Raw genomic sequence first — 17,035 nt, 5'->3', positions numbered from 1 at the left:
GGCCAGGTTTGCAAGATAACTAAATTACATCACAGGTGATCTCATTTGCTTCTCAGTGATTGCAGTATTCTAGTCTGCATCCCCCAAGGTAATACTTAAAATCTGGCCTGTTAGTGGGTCCCGAGGACCGGATTTGAGAACCACTGGTCTAGGGAGGGTATACCCTCCCTTTTTTTTTATTTTTTTATTTATTGTATCTTCTCATTTCATTGAGTCTACAGGGCAGGAAGTGAAGGGGAATTAAAAACAGAAAGTGACAGTCTTAAATTTCCATACTCCCTCTAAAATGGGAGTGTTTTGACTTTAGATATACTTTAAGACTCTGAATACAGCCTGCGTCTAGGTTTCAAAGGGGCTCCATAGGGATTGATTTGAAGATAAATAGACACAGCAAGGCACATCAAGGTTCCTACATTGTGGTTGCCTAACAGAAATTTTCATTTAAAAGTAGCATTTCAGATCATTCTGAATGACTGATTCTTTATTGAGCCCTCAACTGACCAGGTAAAACGGTGGGGTGATGGTAGCATATGTGTGTGTCATAAATCTTGTGTTTTGCCCCCAAGGAATCAATTTAAAGATAAGAGTATGTCATAGCACAACAAGTTTCCTACACTTAAGCATTGTAATAAAAGAGTTACTATACCCACAACAGTAAAATCAGTCTGTATATGCAGTAAAGCATGCTGGTTTATACTCACTGTGAAACCGAAGGGGTTAATCCTTCTTGTATAAAAAGGCTGTTTCATCCTGTTTTCTCTGATCCTCCCCTTCTTCCACTGTCCCCATTCCATCTCCTAATAAGACAGAGCCTTTTGAGTCACTATGCACATGCTCAGTTTGGTGTGCATTGCTAGTTTTTTTTTTTTTTTTTTCTTCTTGGGAGGGTCCAGGTAATTTTCACAGGGCTAATCAGCACTGTCGAAGCAGAGGGTCAGGGGTCCTGCAGTCTCATAGGACAATCAGAGAAGAATGAAAACTCCTCCTTGAAGCTTTAACCAGACACTGATAGCAGTCACAAGACTGCTCTATACTGCTGATTAGAAAAGGTATTTAGCAGTTTATATTTACTAACCTAATTGCATTTCCATGCTCTATGTACTGTGGGAGACCAGATATAGTAAATGCAGGAATAGTAACGCTTTGACTTACACTTTAAAATGTAATTTCAGATCATTCCAAATTACTGATTATTTATAAGCCTCAATAAACCAGATATTAGATGAAGTGAGTCTTGGTAACCTGTCTCATCTTGTGTTTGTAGTTTTCATATTTTTTGGACACAGGCTGCATTCACACCTGATTGACTTCCATGCATTTTTATTTGAGAGTTTTTAGTGTTTTTAGAAGTGTATTACAAGCATTTTACATCTTCAAGCGTTTTTGTTTAGCCAATAGAAAGAGGGAGGAGAGGTGGAGGAGATTAGTGGTGGAGAGCTGCTATTAGAGCAGAAAATGGGCATCAAACACTGATGTTGCACATATTCAGGCTTTCCCATTGAAATCTATGGGCCCAATTTGCCAAAAAGAAGCGAATGTACTTATTTGAGCGACAAGCGTTTTTATTCTGCTGACAGAACGCTCATATGTGAACAGGGGCCATTGAAATGAATAGGATTTGGCTTGTTGAGCGTTTTAGAGCTTCAAGCAGAAAATTGCTCTGGTGTGAACGAGGGCTTAAACTGAAGTAGAATTGCTCCACCTAGAGTCTTGCAGAACATCATTTTTTTTTTTTTTTTTCTGTGGCAACACTGCTTCTGTTTTATTTTGCTCTTTGCTTATTTTCAAGGATCGCATGCGTGACTCATTTTTATGGAGGAGCAATAGAAAGGGAAGTTCACCAAAGTCGTCATCTTCTAAAAGAAAAATGCTGATCAAAGAAGGTAAATGCATGCATATTACTAACGGGCATGTGTAAGTCCGTGTATTTTTTTGTTGTATGTAAAGAAACACTGGGATAATGGACCCTGGACACAGAAAGATGCATCCAGGCTTGGACAGCTGTCCTTAAATGCACGTCACTGCTGAGTGTGCATCTACCAGCACACAGTGCCGACTGTTATCAGTGCATCTTTACTTTGTACAGGCTGAGCTTCTGCTGATGTTTCCATACATCTGTCATCCCAGCTGCAAAAATCTGATCCTTGCCATTAGAATACAGTGTATGCAGGTAACTGTCCGTATGAAGGAGGCATAAAAGTGGTGCATGTTGATGGACACTCAATGTTTCAGTGCATCTGGAAAGTATTCACAGCACTTCTCTTTTTCCACATTTTGTTATGTTGCCCCCTTTTTCCAAAAATGGATTGAATTAATTATTTTTCTCATAATTCTACAAACATTATCCAATAATGGCAACGTAAAAGAAGTTTGTGTGAAATCTTTGCAAATTTATTAAAAAATAAAAACGAAAAAAAAAACACATGTACATAAGTATTCACAGCCACGACACTCAAAATTATTCTCAGGTGCATCTGGTTTCCACTGTCATCGTTGAGAGGTCTCTACAACTTGATTGAAGTCCACGTGTAGTAAATTCAGTTGATTGGACTTGATTTGGCAAGGCACACACCTGTCTATGTAAGGTCCCACAGTTGTTAACAGTGCATGTCAGAGCACAAACCAAGCTTGAAGTCCAAGAAATTGCCCTTAGACCTCCAAGACAGAATTGTTTTGAGGCACAGATTTTGGGAAGGTTACATAAAAATTTCTGTAGCACTGAAGTTCCCAATGAGCACAGTGACCTCCATCATCCATAAAGTTTGAAAACACCAAGACTCTTCCTAGAGCGGGCCGCCCGGCCAAACTGAGCCATGGGGAAGAAGAGCCTTAGTCAGGGAGGTGACCAAGAACCCGATGGTCACTTGAACAGAGCTCCAGCTTTTTTTTTTTTTTTTTTGAAAGGATAACCTTCCAGAAGAAAAAACCTCTCTGCAGCACTCCATCAATCAGGCCTCTATGGTAAAGTGGCCAGACAGGAGGCCTCTCCTCAGTAAAAGGCACATGACAGCCCACCTGGAGTTTGCCAAAAGGCACATGAAGGACTCAAATTTCTCTGGTCTGATGAAACAAAGATTGAACTCTTTGACCTGAATGGCATGCGTCATGTCCAGATAAAACCAGGCACTACTCATCACCTGGCCAATGCCATCCCTACAGCAAAGCATGGTGGTGGCAGCATCATGCTGTGGGGATGTTTTTCAGCGGAAGGAACTGGGAGAATAGTCAGGATCGAGGGAAAGATGAAAGCAACAATGTACAGAGACATCCTTGATGAAAACCTGCTCCAGAGCGCTCTGGACCTCAGACTGGGGCGAAGGTTCATCTTCCAACAGGACAACGACCCAAAGCACGCAGCCAAGATAACAAAGGAGTGGCTACAGGACAACTCTGAATGTCCTTGAGTGACCCAGCTAGAGATGTGAAGGCCCAGAAAAAAACGGAAAAAGGGTTTTCTCTTACGTCCTCCGACAGTCGCCGCCTCTTCATATTCGTCACATATGGGTATTAGACTTTGCTCCGAAGGAGTAGCTAGGCAACAGAATATGTTAACATTAAAGCTTTTAACATATCCCACCCTCAAGGGGTGGTCCCCTCAGTCAATACCCTCCTACTTCCTGCAACCATATCTCAGTTTTAATGTCTAGCTTGTCAGGAGTGGCTGGCTCTCTCTGTGCTGGGGCTTTCTGCCCCAGACTCTTTCTTCTTTTTTGATTTTTTGTTTGAGTTTTCTCTCTACCTTTACTTAGCTGTTCTTTTTGTCAGCGTTAGTTCTTCGGATGAAGAGGATCATGCGGGCTGGGTCTCGGGCTGATCCCCCTGGTCGCAGGTCGTGGGTCAGTGGCTTCCCAGCCTGCCATCGAGCGTTCAGCCAGGTAACGCTCCTGGCACAGTGAACGACCCATCCCTGTTCGGTGCAGGGATGATTGGTGAGGTGGCTACCTCACTGGACGCTGTGCTGTTTCTTAACCCCCATTCTGTGCGTCTTGTATGCGACTCTCCCTGCCTCATGTGCAGCGGCTTGTTCGCCTGTGCGGGTCCCCCACGCCATGTGAGGTAAGTGTATTTATGTGGGGACCTGTCTGTCTGGGGGGTGTCAGTCTGGGACTGTGTAACCTGCCTCTATTCACACTGTTTGTCTCCCTATCTCTCGGCTGCATGCTGTGGGCTGCAAGGGGGGGGGGGAAGCTGTGTGACACTGTGTGTGTCAGCCTTGTCAGTGTGAGAAGCTGTGTGCTGTGGGGCATGTTTTGTGGCATGTTTGGGCATTATACAGCGATCGCTGCGGCGATCTGACATGTTTTTTTATACATGGATGACATGTGTGCATTACTGTACTGTGCAGCGGCGGTTTCGGCGCCAAACGGCGCCATTTTGCCTACACTCGCTCTGGCCGCATGTTTTACATGCATGGCGGCCATTTTCTTGTAGCCTCCCATAGGCTTTCATAGAGCGCCCTGGCAGCATCACTTCCTCTTCTCCAGGAACACCGATCGAGGCAGCAGCAGCGGCGAGGGTCTCCTCAGGTTTTATCCTTCCTATCCATTGCCTGTGTCAGTTTTATTGTCCCTGTGGGGGTCTCATTGTGCTTGTGTGTGGTGCGGTGGGCTGCGCTCGCCGCGCTTGTTAAAGGGGCAGTTAACCCTTTATTATCCGGCATTTGTTATAGGGGCAATGGATTCTCAGGAGGGCAAATTTCCTACCGCCTTGGTGGAAAGCCAGGGGACCGCTGTTTCCCCCCCAGGGGGGGATTTAGCCACCATTGTGGCTGGCCTTGCTGCTCAGGTGCAGATGCTGGTGGCTGCTCAATCTACTAAAAGACCCAGAGTTGCTCTTTCCTCTGATTCTGAGGGTGAAGGTGATGGGGCTGTTATGGCGGGGGCCTCCTTATCCGTGTCCCGCTCCTCCCTGGATCTAGTGGGGTCCGAGGTGGAGGCTGAAGTTGAAGGGGTTGATAATTCTCCCCCTGGCTCGCCTGAAGAGCTTGCAATCATGGATGAATTGATTGCTTCCATAAAGCAAACGCTGCGTTTGCAGGATGAAGTGTGCCCCCCCGCTGCCTTGGCGGCTTATGGGACGCAGAGAAAACGCAGGACGCCGCAGGTTTTTCCCTGCAATGATGATTTTCAGCGCGCTGTTAAGGAACAATGGCGCATTCTGCGCAAACCTTTTGCTGTACCAAGTAGGTTCAAGCTGCGTTATCCTTTCTCGCCTTCCACTGATGAAAGGTGGTGTGTGCCTCCCCCAGTGGATCACGCAATTGCGGTTTTAAACAAACAAATCCACTGCGATTCCTGCAGAGGATTCCCCTGTGTTCCGTGATGCCACGGATAGGAGATTGGAGTCTCTTGCCCGTCATACTTATTCTGTTACGGGTTCTATGCTTAAGGCTCTGTTTGCTTCTCTCATGGCGGCCCAGGCGATCGCAAGTTGGACGCAGATGCTTAGGCGCGTCCTAGTGGCCGATTCGGCCTCGCCGGCGACCCTGGATATGGTGGATCAAATCCACCAGGGTGTCATGTATCTGTGTGATGCGGACTTGGACCTAGTTCCGTTGGCTGCACGTGTGCACAGCGTGGCGGTGTTGTCTCGCCGCCTGGTTTGGTTGAAATGTTGGTCGGTGGACCAGTCTTCACGTAAGACCTTAGCCAATCTGCCTTATGATGGGTCTCGCCTTTTTGGGGAGTCCTTGGATGTGTTGATTAAGGGGATCACCGGAGGTAAGAGCACTCTCTTGCCCCATTTCCCCAAGGCTAAGGGGGCTTCTGGGAAGAAGCATGCTAATTTTCGGCCCCCTCAGGGGGGTCCTTTCGTGCCTTTCGGTCGCACTACAAGGGCAAACCGTTCAAAGGTCAAGGCTCTCAGAAGAAGCCCTGGTCTGGTAAACAGAAGTCCGGTCAATCCGGATCCGCAGCCCATAACAGTGCGGCCTGAAGGGGCGCCCTCTCCCAGTTTTGGGGTGGGGGGACGCTTGCTCGGTTTTCTTCAGCCCTGGTTGGCCCGTGTGCGGGACAGATGGGTTCAGGAGATCGTTCGATCTGGTTACAAGATCGAGTTTCTCTCTCGGCCAGAGAGCACATTTTTTCCCTCAAATCTTCAACTGTCTCCAGAGCGTTTACGGGACCTGCACCTGGCGGTGCGGGACCTGAGGGCTCAGGGAGTGGTAGTTCCGGTGCCTCATCAGGACAGATTTCGGGGGTTTTATTCAAATCTGTTCACCGTGCCCAGAAAGGAGGGCAAGGTTCGTCCAATTCTGGACTTGAAGGCTCTGAACCGCTCTGTGCGGGTTCGCAAGTTCCGCATGGAATCCCTGCGATCGGTGGTGGCTGCCCTGGTTCCGGGGGAAATCATGGCCTCCATCGATTTGAAGGATGCGTATCTTCACATCCCCATTTTCGAGGGTCACCAGAGGTACCTTCGATTTGCCATTGCGGAGGATCACTACCAGTTCGTGGCGTTGCCTTTTGGTCTCGCCTCGGCTCCGCGGGTCTTCACCAAGGTGCTTGCACCGGTTCTGGCATTGTTGAGGGCCCAGGGCATTTCTGTTCTGGGGTATCTGGACGACATTCTGGTTCGGTCTGCGACCAGCCAGGGTCTGGAGAAGGACCTGTCTGTCACGATGCAAACTCTGCAGGAGTTTGGTTGGACGATAAATTTTCCAAAGTCGACGCTGAGTCCGTCGGTTCGTCTTCCCTACCTGGGAATGATTCTGGACTCTGTGCAGGCGAAGGTCTTCCTGCCGGAAGACAAACTCAGAACTCTTCAGGAGGAAGTCAGGTCCCTCAGGGACGTTCCGCACTCGTCTCTGCGGACGTGCATGAGATGTCTGGGATTGATGGTCTCGGCCTTCGAGGCGATTCCCTTCGCTCAGTTTCACACGCGGGGTCTCCAAGCGGAGATCCTGTCCAAGTGGGACGGGCGACCTCACTCTCTGGATCTTCAAATCTCGTTGAGTCATCGCACTAGAAGAGACCTTCTGTGGTGGCTCCAGTCCCCGATGGTGTCCGGGGGCAAGTCGTTTCGTCCTATCTCGTGGACGGTAATCACCACGGATGCCAGCCTGTAGGGCTGGGGTGGTGTTCTGGGCGTTCTGTCCGCCCAGGGGACTTGGTCGGAGGGGGAGTCCTCCCTTCCGATCAACATTCTGGAATTGCGTGCGATAAATCTCTGTCTTCATCGCTGGACGGACCGGCTGCAGGGCTGCCCGGTTCGGGTGCAGACGGACAATGCCACGGCGGTGGCCTACATCAACCACCAAGGGGGCACCAGGAGTGCCCGAGCGGCTCGAGAAGTGGCCGACATTCTGTCTTGGGCCGAGGCTCATGTCCCGGCGATAACGGCGGTTCACATTCCGGGGGTGGAGAACTGGCAGGCGGACTATCTGAGTCGCCAGACCCTGGATCAGGGGGAATGGTCTCTCCACCCGACTGTCTTCCAGATGTTGTGAGTGAAGTGGGGTCTTCCGGATGTGGACCTGTTCGCGTCTCCTCTCAACAACAAGGTGAGAAGGTTCGTGGCAAGGACGCGCGACCCTCGGGCAGACGCGTCGGACGCGTTAGTGGCCCCGTGGCATCAGTACAGGCTGATGTACGCGTTTCCACCGATTCAGTTGCTGTCCAGGTTCCTTCGCAGGTTACACTCGGAACGCAGCACAGTGATTCTTGTGGCACCGGACTGGCCTCGCCGGTCCTGGTACGCAGACCTCGTGAATCTGGCGGTCGACGCCCCGTGGCGTCTGCCTCTTCGAGACGATCTCCTGTCTCAAGGTCCGATATACCATCCTGCTTTACAGTCGCTGGCTTTGACGGCCTGGCTGTTGAGACCGAGGTCCTGAGGGAGAAGGGTCTCTCCGCAGAGGTCGTTCATACCTTGATCAACGCGAGGAAGTCTTCCTCGGGGAAGGTTTATTACCGTACTTGGAAGGCCTATTTTGCTTGGTTTGAGTCCAGGGGATTTTCTCCCCGCACGTACTCGGTTTCCCGAGTGCTGTCCTTCCTTCAAACGGGTGTCGATCAGCGTTTGGCGCTGGCTACGATAAAGGGTCAGGTGTCTGCGCTGGTCGTTCTGTTTCAACGTCCCGTGGCCTCCAACTCCTTTGTTGGCACTTTTGTTCAGGGTGTGCGGGATCTGGTTCCCCCTAGGAGGGATCCTCTGCCCCCTTGGGACTTGAATCTCGTTCTATCTGTGTTGCAACGTGCTCCTTTTGAACAGATCAGGGAGATCTCGTTGTCTATGTTGTCCAAAAAGGTTGCCTTTTTGGTTGCGATCACTTCGGCTCGCAGAGTGTCGGAGCTGGCAGCTTTGTCCTGCAAGTCTCCGTATCTGGTTGTTCATTTTGGATAAGGTGGTCTTGCGACCTAATCCTTCTTTTCTTCCGAAACGAGTTTCGGAATTCCATCTTAATGAGGATATTGTCTTGCCTTCGCTGTGCGCGAAGCCTACACATCCAAAGGAGGTGAGATTACATTCTTTGGATGTTGTTCGGGCGATAAGGGTTTTCCTTAAATCGACTGAGTCTTTTCGAAAGACGGATTCCTTGTTTGTTCTTCCAGAGGGTCCTCGGAAGGGCATGGCGGCGTCGGCCTCTACCATCGCCAAATGGATCAGGCAGACCATTGAACAGGCCTATGCTTTGCAGGGGAAGGTTCCCCCTGTGCCTGTGAAGGCGCACTCTACTAGATCTGAGTACGTCTTGGGCCTGTCGTCATGGGGCTTCTGTAGCCCAGGTGTGTAAGGCGGCGACTTGGTCGACCGTGCACACTTTCACAAAATTCTACAAAGTAGATGTTCAGGCATCGGCGGATGCTTCCTTTGGCCGCAAGGTTCTTAGTGCGGCGATTCCCTAGGGTCCCTTGTTGGGGACCACTGGCTGTTGGGATAAGTTTTTTATCCCCTGGTTATTTGTCTTTTCCTGGGTTGTTGCTCCTGTTGAGCACCTGTTTTTTCCTGTTGCCCAGCTGGGTTCCTTCCTTTGGTAAGGTTCCTTTCTTTGATGCGGAGACTGCGTTGCCTTTCGGCGTGGATGCGTTTCCCACCCCTCATGTTTGCACTGCTTTGGGACGTCCCCATATGTGACGAATATGAAGAGGCGGCGACTGTCGGAGGACGTAAGAGAAAACGGAATTTTTGTAAAATCTTACCTGTAAAATTCCTTTCTCTGAGTCCTCCGACAGTCGCCGCCCCCGCCCCTCTTTTGGGGTTTGGTTGTATACTCTACTGCTATTCCACTAAAACGGAGATATGGTTGCAGGAAGTAGGAGGGTATTGACTGAGGGGACCACCCCTTGAGGGTGGGATATGTTAAAAGCTTTAATGTTAACATATTCTGTTGCCTAGCTACTCCTTCGGAGCAAAGTCTAATACCCATATGTGACGAATATGAAGAGGCGGCGACTGTCGGAGGACTCAGAGAAAGGAATTTTACAGGTAAGATTTTACAAAAATTCCGTTTTTTCCGTGTTTTTTTTTTTTTCCCTGAAGGCTTTTTTGCTTTTTTCCAAAAAAATTGAAAAAAGAAAAAAAAGTTGTAGAATATTTTAATTTTAACATGATAAATGAAATTTCTCTTACGTCCTCCGACAGTCGCCGCCGCCTCTAAGTCATCACTGTTGGGTATTGACTTCCGCTCCGCAGGAGTAGCTAGGCATAAAAACTTAGTCAAAAGAAAAAAGGCATTTGCATGTACACACCCATGGGGGCTGTCTCATCTGGTCAATACCCCCCTGCAGTGACCACTCCCAACTCAGTTTCATTCTGCCTAGCGTCAGGAGTAGTTAGGCTTATCTGTGCTGGGGCTACAGTCTCAGCCTATCTAATCCTTTTTTTTTTTTTTTTATTTGATTTTCTTTTGAAAATGTCAGTTTTTTCTTACTTTACTAGCTGTTTATTTTGTCAGCTTTAGTTTTAGTCGATTCTTCGGAAGAAGATGGATTCATGCGGTGCTGGGATTCGGACTGACCGCCCTGGATCTCCAGGGCAGAGGGTCAGATGGACCCCCAGCCCGCCATTGAGCGTTCAGCCTTGGTTCGTCCTGGCACTATGAACGACCCATCCCTGCTCGAAGCAGGGATGCAGCCGTGAGGTGGCTACCTCACAGGACACATCTGCGATGCTGCAGTGTCATGTCCCTGGCTCACGGCACTCCCTGTCAGATGAGGACAGCGGCTTTCCGTTCATAGAGGCACCCCACGCCATCTGGTACAGGTAAGTACTTCTGTGTAGGGGCCTCTGTCTGGGGTGGCAGTCCTGTGTTGCTGTGTGTCCCCCATGTCTGTGCCTGTGTGACTCCCTGATGCGGTCCCTGCGGGGATCGCTTGTGCATGCGCTGCAGTGCTGTATGTTTTTGGGGGTCCCCTTCCCTGTGTCACTTCGGTGCTTGTTGTGGGTGCAGACTGTGTGTGTGGCGGCCGCAGCAGGGTAAATCCGCGCGGTCCGCCATTTTAGGTATGGGCAGGCATGTTTGGCTTCTCTATGGGCAATCTACATGCTGTTTTTGGCGCCATCCGCCGCCATTTTGCGGTAGCAGAAACGATCATTCCGACCGCATGTCCGGCGGCCATTTTGGCGGCGCCTTCCATGCAATCCTATGGGGCAACCATTTTCCCTGAGTCATGCAGCCTATAAGTTCATCCTACTCTAGCAGCACTTCCTTTTCTCTGTCGCTCATTGACAGACGTAGTCCTCGGTGATTCAACACCCTCGGGTTATGCTGCCCTCCACAGGAGTAGGTCTAGACAGGAAAAAAAATACTCTGGCCACACCCTAGGGGCAGTCCCCGAGGGTATATCCTCTCTCTCTCTGCTACAGCAAATCAGTTTTTTTTCTGTCTAGTCAGGAGTAAGGACCTAGATACCTTGCTGGGATCTTCGGTCCTAGCAGGATTTTTTTCTTAGAAAGATTTTTTTTTTTTTAGACAGCTTTTTTCTCCAGTGTTCCTGTGAGATCTTCAAGCAAGAAAGCTGAACTGGGCGACGGGCTGGATGTTGAGATCCAGTGGTCACCCCAGTTCAGCCTGCGAGCGCGTGCAGGCCATAGCTCCGCGCTGGGTCGGCCGCGATATAGTTCCACTGGACGGGGACTGACCCTGCGAGTTAAACGTCTCGCTGAAACGCCAAAGACCATGAGTCACGGCGTCCGTATTGGTCGACAGCCCTTCCACCCCGGTGGAGAGGGGTACTGTCAGGAGTTGGCGCCCGCCTGGTTCCGGTATGGTGAGTAGTATGTTTCCCCTGACGGGTCTTGTGGTGAACGTGGGCTCCTCTCTGAAATGGTAAGGATGGGTTCCCCTCTATCCTATAACATGGCACAGATTCTCCTATTTGAGTGTGATTTTTGTGTACAAAAAGCCAGGAGGCTTGGTTTGGGAGCTGACAATCTAATTGCAAGTATGTTTAAATGATTGTAATCAGTGGCAGTACTAGAATTTTACTGTGATAGATATGGTATCCTACCTGTCAGAAGCCACAGGACATGTATACTGCTTTCCAGGTCATTCCTCCAGCAAAAGCATGCCTCCCGACGGCCACGCGGTCCGCCAGGGTCCGGTACCGCCGGCCACGCGGATCACCATGTAGAGAGAGGTTTATTGATGCCGAGATACTCTGCAGTCACGCCGCTATCCTGTAAAAGGCCGCCGCCATTGTTTGGTAGATCGGACGAGGCCCCCATTTTGGCGTAGCCTCGTGTCTCCAGCATGGGGGCGGCCATGTTTGAGGTAACTCAAACACCTCGTGGAGCTAGGGGAGGCGCCGGAAGGCGTACAGAGGGGCGGAGCCACCTCCTTTCTTCCCGGGCAGCCAGCTAAGAGACTTCCTGTCTGTTCTAGACAGTGCTGAGACAAGTTGCAGTAAACTCTGAGCAGCAAGTGGTGAGCCTAGGGGTCTATCTCTCTCTCTCTCTCTCTCGCTCGATAGGGGTCCCTAAGCAGGTAACATTGAGGGGCTTTGTGGCGCTGGGGGTCTGAAAAAAAAATTTTTTTTTTTTTTTTTTTGGATTGATTGTTTTCCGGGTAGTAACTGGAATTATCATGGACCCTGCCACACAGGTAACCCCACCTGTTTCCCTCGAGGGGGCTGCGGGACCCGCCGGTGCACAGAGTATAGATGCATTTACAGCAGTTTTGGAGTCTTTGGTTGCTCGGGTGGAGACGGCCTGTCAGGAACGGGGGTCAAGAAAGCGACCCCCGCCTACCCCTATATCATCTGACACTTCAGACTCAGATTCTCAGATGGTCATTGCAGCTGCAGGTCCCTCTGCAAGGGCTGTTGTCTCAGGTAAAGTTCCTTCAGACAGTGAGGAGGACGTTCATACTTCCGCCATAATTCGGGAAGAAGCATTGGTGGACGCACTAGTTGTGGCGGTTCGGGAAACCTTAAGACTTGAGGTTTTACCGGCAGAGGCAACTGAAACAGAGATTCCCTTTGGTACTAACAAACCCACCAAAACTGTGAAGGTTTTTCCTGTACCCAAGTGTTTTGGTAATAAAATTAAAGAATGGGAGCATTCTAAACGTACCTTTACTATTTCCAAGCGTATTGCTAGACGCTATCCGTTTGAGGAATCCCTCATTAAGAGATGGACGGTACCACCAGTGGTGGATCCACCTATTTCCAGACTGAATAAAGCCACGGTTATTCCAGTGGAGGACACTTCATCCTTTAAGGACCCGGTGGACCGGAAGGTAGAAGCGGAGTCCCGCACTATCTTTTCCCTGATAGGGTCAGCCTTTAGACCAGTAATTGTCATTGGTCTAGTTTCCCAGACACTAACGGAATGGGAGAGATTGGTGCGCCAGGACCTGAAGGGGAAAGATATCCCTCAGGGAACATCTGAATTGATGGAACAGATCATACAAGGACTACAGTTCGTCTGTGACGCAGCCTTGGATGCTACCCCCCTATTAGGGCATGCATCTATGTCAGCGGTAATCCTCAGACGTGTGCTGTGGTTAAAATGCTGGTCAGCAGACCTAGGTTCCAAAAAGACCTTGACGAATCTCCCCTTTCAGGGGAATCGCCTATTTGGGGCCACCCTAGATGAGATCATTAAGGATGCCACTGGGGGCAAGAGCACTTTCTTGCCACAGGCTGCTAAAGCTAAAGGACCTCGTAACAAGCGGGGACCTTTCTTTACCGCCCATAAAGGGTTTGTGCGCCCGACTGCTGCAAGCGGGAAGGGCAAGGCTCCTCCAGGAGGGTTCAAGAAGGGCTGGTTGGACAAACAAAAGACAGACTCAGCCAAACCTGAAGCAAAGGATTACACAGCCTGAAGGTGCGCCCCCACCCGGCTTGAGGCTGGGGGGACGTTTTCACCGGTATTCAGGGCATTAGATCGAGCATCGACCACTGCTACCGGTGCAATTCTTCCCTTCCAACATTTAAGTACTACAGGGAGCGGTAGTTACAGTTCCCTGAACAGATCTTTTTCTTTACCTTTTCCAAAGATTAGTCTCAGTTCCCCACAAGAATTGGATCCGGTTGAACAGACAGACCAAGAAGCCTCTAGCCGGGTGACTTCGGTCCCTGAGATTCAACCAGGAGAGATCACCGTTCCTGATAGGAATCAGGTGTCTGATAAATGTGTGGGAACGGAGAACGATCAGACTTTGTCGGATGGTCGGGGCCAGATGGCTCTAGGGCCGCCTGGTTCAGATCCAGTCAGCGCCAGTGGTCCTAGAAATTATAGGCTGGCCTCGTCTAGCCGATCTACCCGACTTGGACATGCGAGTCGCGGACGTTCCTTGGGAACTTCGTCTCAGGGAGTGTCTGCGGTCTCAAGGACCAATCTTCCATCGTGCTTTACAGTCGCTGGTTTTAATGGCCTGGCCATTGAGACCCAGGTACTGAAGGACAGAGGGTTGTCAGCTTCAGTTATTCCTACCCTTATTAAAGCAAGGAAAGCGACTTCCAGCAAGGTCTATTATCGCACATGGAAGACTTATATCGCGTGGTGCGAATCTTTAGGGATTCCGCCACGTACCTATTCGGTGACCCGAATATTGGCCTTTCTGCAAAAAGGGGTTGAGCAGAAACTAGCCTTGAGCACCATCAAGGGTCAAGTTTCAGCATTAGCAATCTTCTTTCAGAAACCTTTAGCTACTAAGTCCTTGGTGCGGAATTTCATCCAGGGGGTGCGGCACCTGGCTTCACCAGTCCGCGCGCCCTTAACCCCCTGGGATCTTAATTTGGTTTTGTCGGTTCTTCAGAAACCTCCCTTTGAAAACATCAGGGAGATTCCCTTGCTTACTTTATCCCAGAAGGTAGCCTTCTTGGTGGCTATCACGTCTGCACGCAGGGTGTCAGAACTGGCTGCATTATCATGCCAGTCCCCATACTTAGTAATTCATAGGGATAAGGTAGTGCTTCATCCTAAGCCATCCTTTCTTCCAAAGGTGGTTTCAGATTTTCATCTGAATGAAGATATTGTACTACCTTCCTTGTGTCCTCAGCCCAATCATCATCGGGAACATGCGTTGCATTCCTTGGATGTGGTTCGGGCAATCAGGGTATACCTGAAGGCGACGGAATCGTTCCGTAAGACGGATTCACTTTTTGTTATCCCGGATGGCCCCAGAAAGGGGTTGCCTGCATCTGCCGCGACTATCTCCAAATGGATCAGACAGACGGTGGTACAGGCTTATTCTATTAAGGGTCGGAATCCTCCGTTCCCTGTTAGGGCGCACTCCACTCGAGCGCTCAGTACTTCCTGGGCCTTCCGCCATCAGGCGTCAGTAGTCCAGGTATGTAAGGCGGCCACCTGGTCGTCGGTACATGCCTTCACAAAATTTTACAAGATTGATGTGATGGCATCGGCGGATGCCTCATTTGGCCGCAAGGTTTTGCAGGCCGCAATTTGAGGAGACCGGTGGTCTACCTCGAGGGTTTTTTTCTGTTGAAAAATTTCTGTTGAGTCTCATCACTGAGGATGAGCATTGTAAACTTCTAGTTGGCACCGGTTGGGCCTTCTAGATTGGATTTGATTTCCATTTTCCCACCCCTCATTTGTGGTACTGCTTTGGGATGTCCCGAGGGTGTTGAATCACCGAGGACTACGTCTGTCAATGAGCGACAGAGAAAAACGGATTTTTGTAAAATCTTACCGTAAAATCCTTTTCTCTTAGCTCATTGACAGACGTAGTATCCGCCCCTCTGTTTTTGAGTTGGGTTGGGTTAAATTCTCTAAACCCTGCTTTGTGACATAACTGATTTGCTGTAGCAGAGAGAGAGAGGATATACCCTCTGGCCACACCCTAGGGGCAGTCCCCGAGTATTTTCTTTCCTGTCTAGTCCTACTCCTGTGGAGATCAGCATAACCCGAGGGTGTTGAATCACCGAGGACTACGTCTGTCAATGAGCTAAGAGAAAAGGATTTTACGGTAAGATTTTACAAAAATCAGTTTTTCTCTTAAGCAGGCCACTCGGTGGCAACACTCTGCGGGGCTCTGCAGGTTATCTCTCTCAATATCTTTCTGTATTGTCGCTTCTGGCTCAGTTTTTTCTTCTCCTGTTTGGGGGTCTTTGTCGCTGTAGCGGTGGGCTGCGCACTCCGCAGCGGTCTTAAAGGGGCAGTACAAACTTTATTGCACTGTTGTTTGTCACCTTGAGCAATGGATTCTCAGGACAGAAAATTCCCCCCAGCTTTGGTGGGGGTCCCCAGTTCTCCTGTGGCCCCTCTGGGACCTGATTTGGCCACTGTAGTGGCGACCTTGGTGTCAAATATGGAAATGCTGATGGCTGAACGTGCTGCTAAAAAGAGGCCCAGATTGTCTCTCTCCTCTGATTCAGATGGTGATATGGCTGCTGCTGCTGCCAGCGTGCCCTTTTCAGGGTCTCGCTCATCCTTGGACCCGCTGGGGTCTGAGGGGGAGGCAGAGCTGGAAGGGGTTGATACCTCCTCCCCGGGGTCACCTGAAGAGCGGGCGACCATGGATGAATTAATTGTTTCTGTTAAGGAAACACTACATTTGGAGGATGAGCCCTGTCCTCCGGGCGTTGTGTCCTCATTTGGGATGCACAGGACCCGCAAATCGACGCAGGTTTTTCCCTGCCCGGCTGAGTTTCATTATACTGTTAATGAAATGTGGCGCACGTTAAAACGTCCTTTTCTGGTGCCTAGTCAGTTCAAATTGCTTTATCCCTTTGCCCCGGCTACGGAATCAGGATGGTGTGTGCCTCCACAGGTAGATCACACTGTGGCCATGTTAAACAAGGCTACCTTGGTTCCTTCTGAGGATACCCCGGTTTTCCAGGATCCCACGGACCGGTGGTTGGAGTCTCTAGCCCGCCATGCCTATACGGTGGCAGGCTCGTTGCTCAGACCCTTTTTCGCGTCCGTTTCGGTGGCTCAGGCGGTGGCTGATTGGACGAAGGTGCTTAGGAGCAACCTCGTGTCTGATGATGTTCCGCCTGCCCAGCTGGAAATGGTGGATCAAATCCACCAAGAAATCATGAATCTGTGTGATGCGGCCTTAAATGAGGCCCCTTTAGTGGCACGCCTCTCTAGTATCTTGGTACTTAACCGGCGACTGATATGGCTGAAGAGCTGGTCGGCTGACCAGTCCTCGCGGAAAACAGTTGCTGATTTTCCCTATGCTGGCTCTCGCCTTTTTGGCGAGGCGTTGGATACCCTGGTGAAAGGCGTCACGGGGGGCAAGAGCACTTTGCTGCCCCAGAACCCGAAGAACAAGCCCTTTTGGGGCAAGCGGGGTTCTGCGCCTAGATCCACTCAGGGGTCCTTTCGTGCCTTTCGGAACCAATCCAAGGGCAAGCCCTTCAGGCCAGTCAGAGGAAGCCCTGGGCGGGTAAGCAGAAGTCAGGCAATGCCGGCTCGGCGGGTCAGTCCACCTCTGCCTGAAGGGGGCTCCCTCACCCATTTCAGGGGTGGGGGGATGTTTGCGTGGTTTCCTCCAACCTTGGCTGCTCCGGATTTCGGACAGGTGGGTTCTGGAAATCATTTGATCGGGGTACGAGATCGAATTCCTTTGCCGTCCGGCGGACGGATTATTTCCCTCAAATCTTCATTTGCCTCCGAGGCTTCT

General features: G+C 50.2%; 1 protein-coding gene across 1 annotated transcript in view; it reads left to right on the top strand.

Annotated features, from left to right (window-relative positions):
• MIS18BP1 (MIS18 binding protein 1) overlaps window positions 1-17,035 on the top strand; it is a 203,762-nt gene that overhangs the window by 70,920 nt on the left and 115,807 nt on the right. The window contains exon 8 of the mRNA XM_082274974.1: window positions 1,790-1,883. Coding sequence (XP_082131100.1) covers window positions 1,790-1,883 — 94 coding nt within the window. The remainder of the gene's footprint in view (window positions 1-1,789; window positions 1,884-17,035) is intronic.

This window comes from Pelophylax lessonae (assembly GCF_965119305.1).
Source record: "Pelophylax lessonae genome assembly, chromosome: 13".
NCBI classification, from domain to species: domain Eukaryota; kingdom Metazoa; phylum Chordata; class Amphibia; order Anura; family Ranidae; genus Pelophylax; species Pelophylax lessonae.
This window is presented reverse-complemented; position numbering and strand designations above follow the sequence as displayed.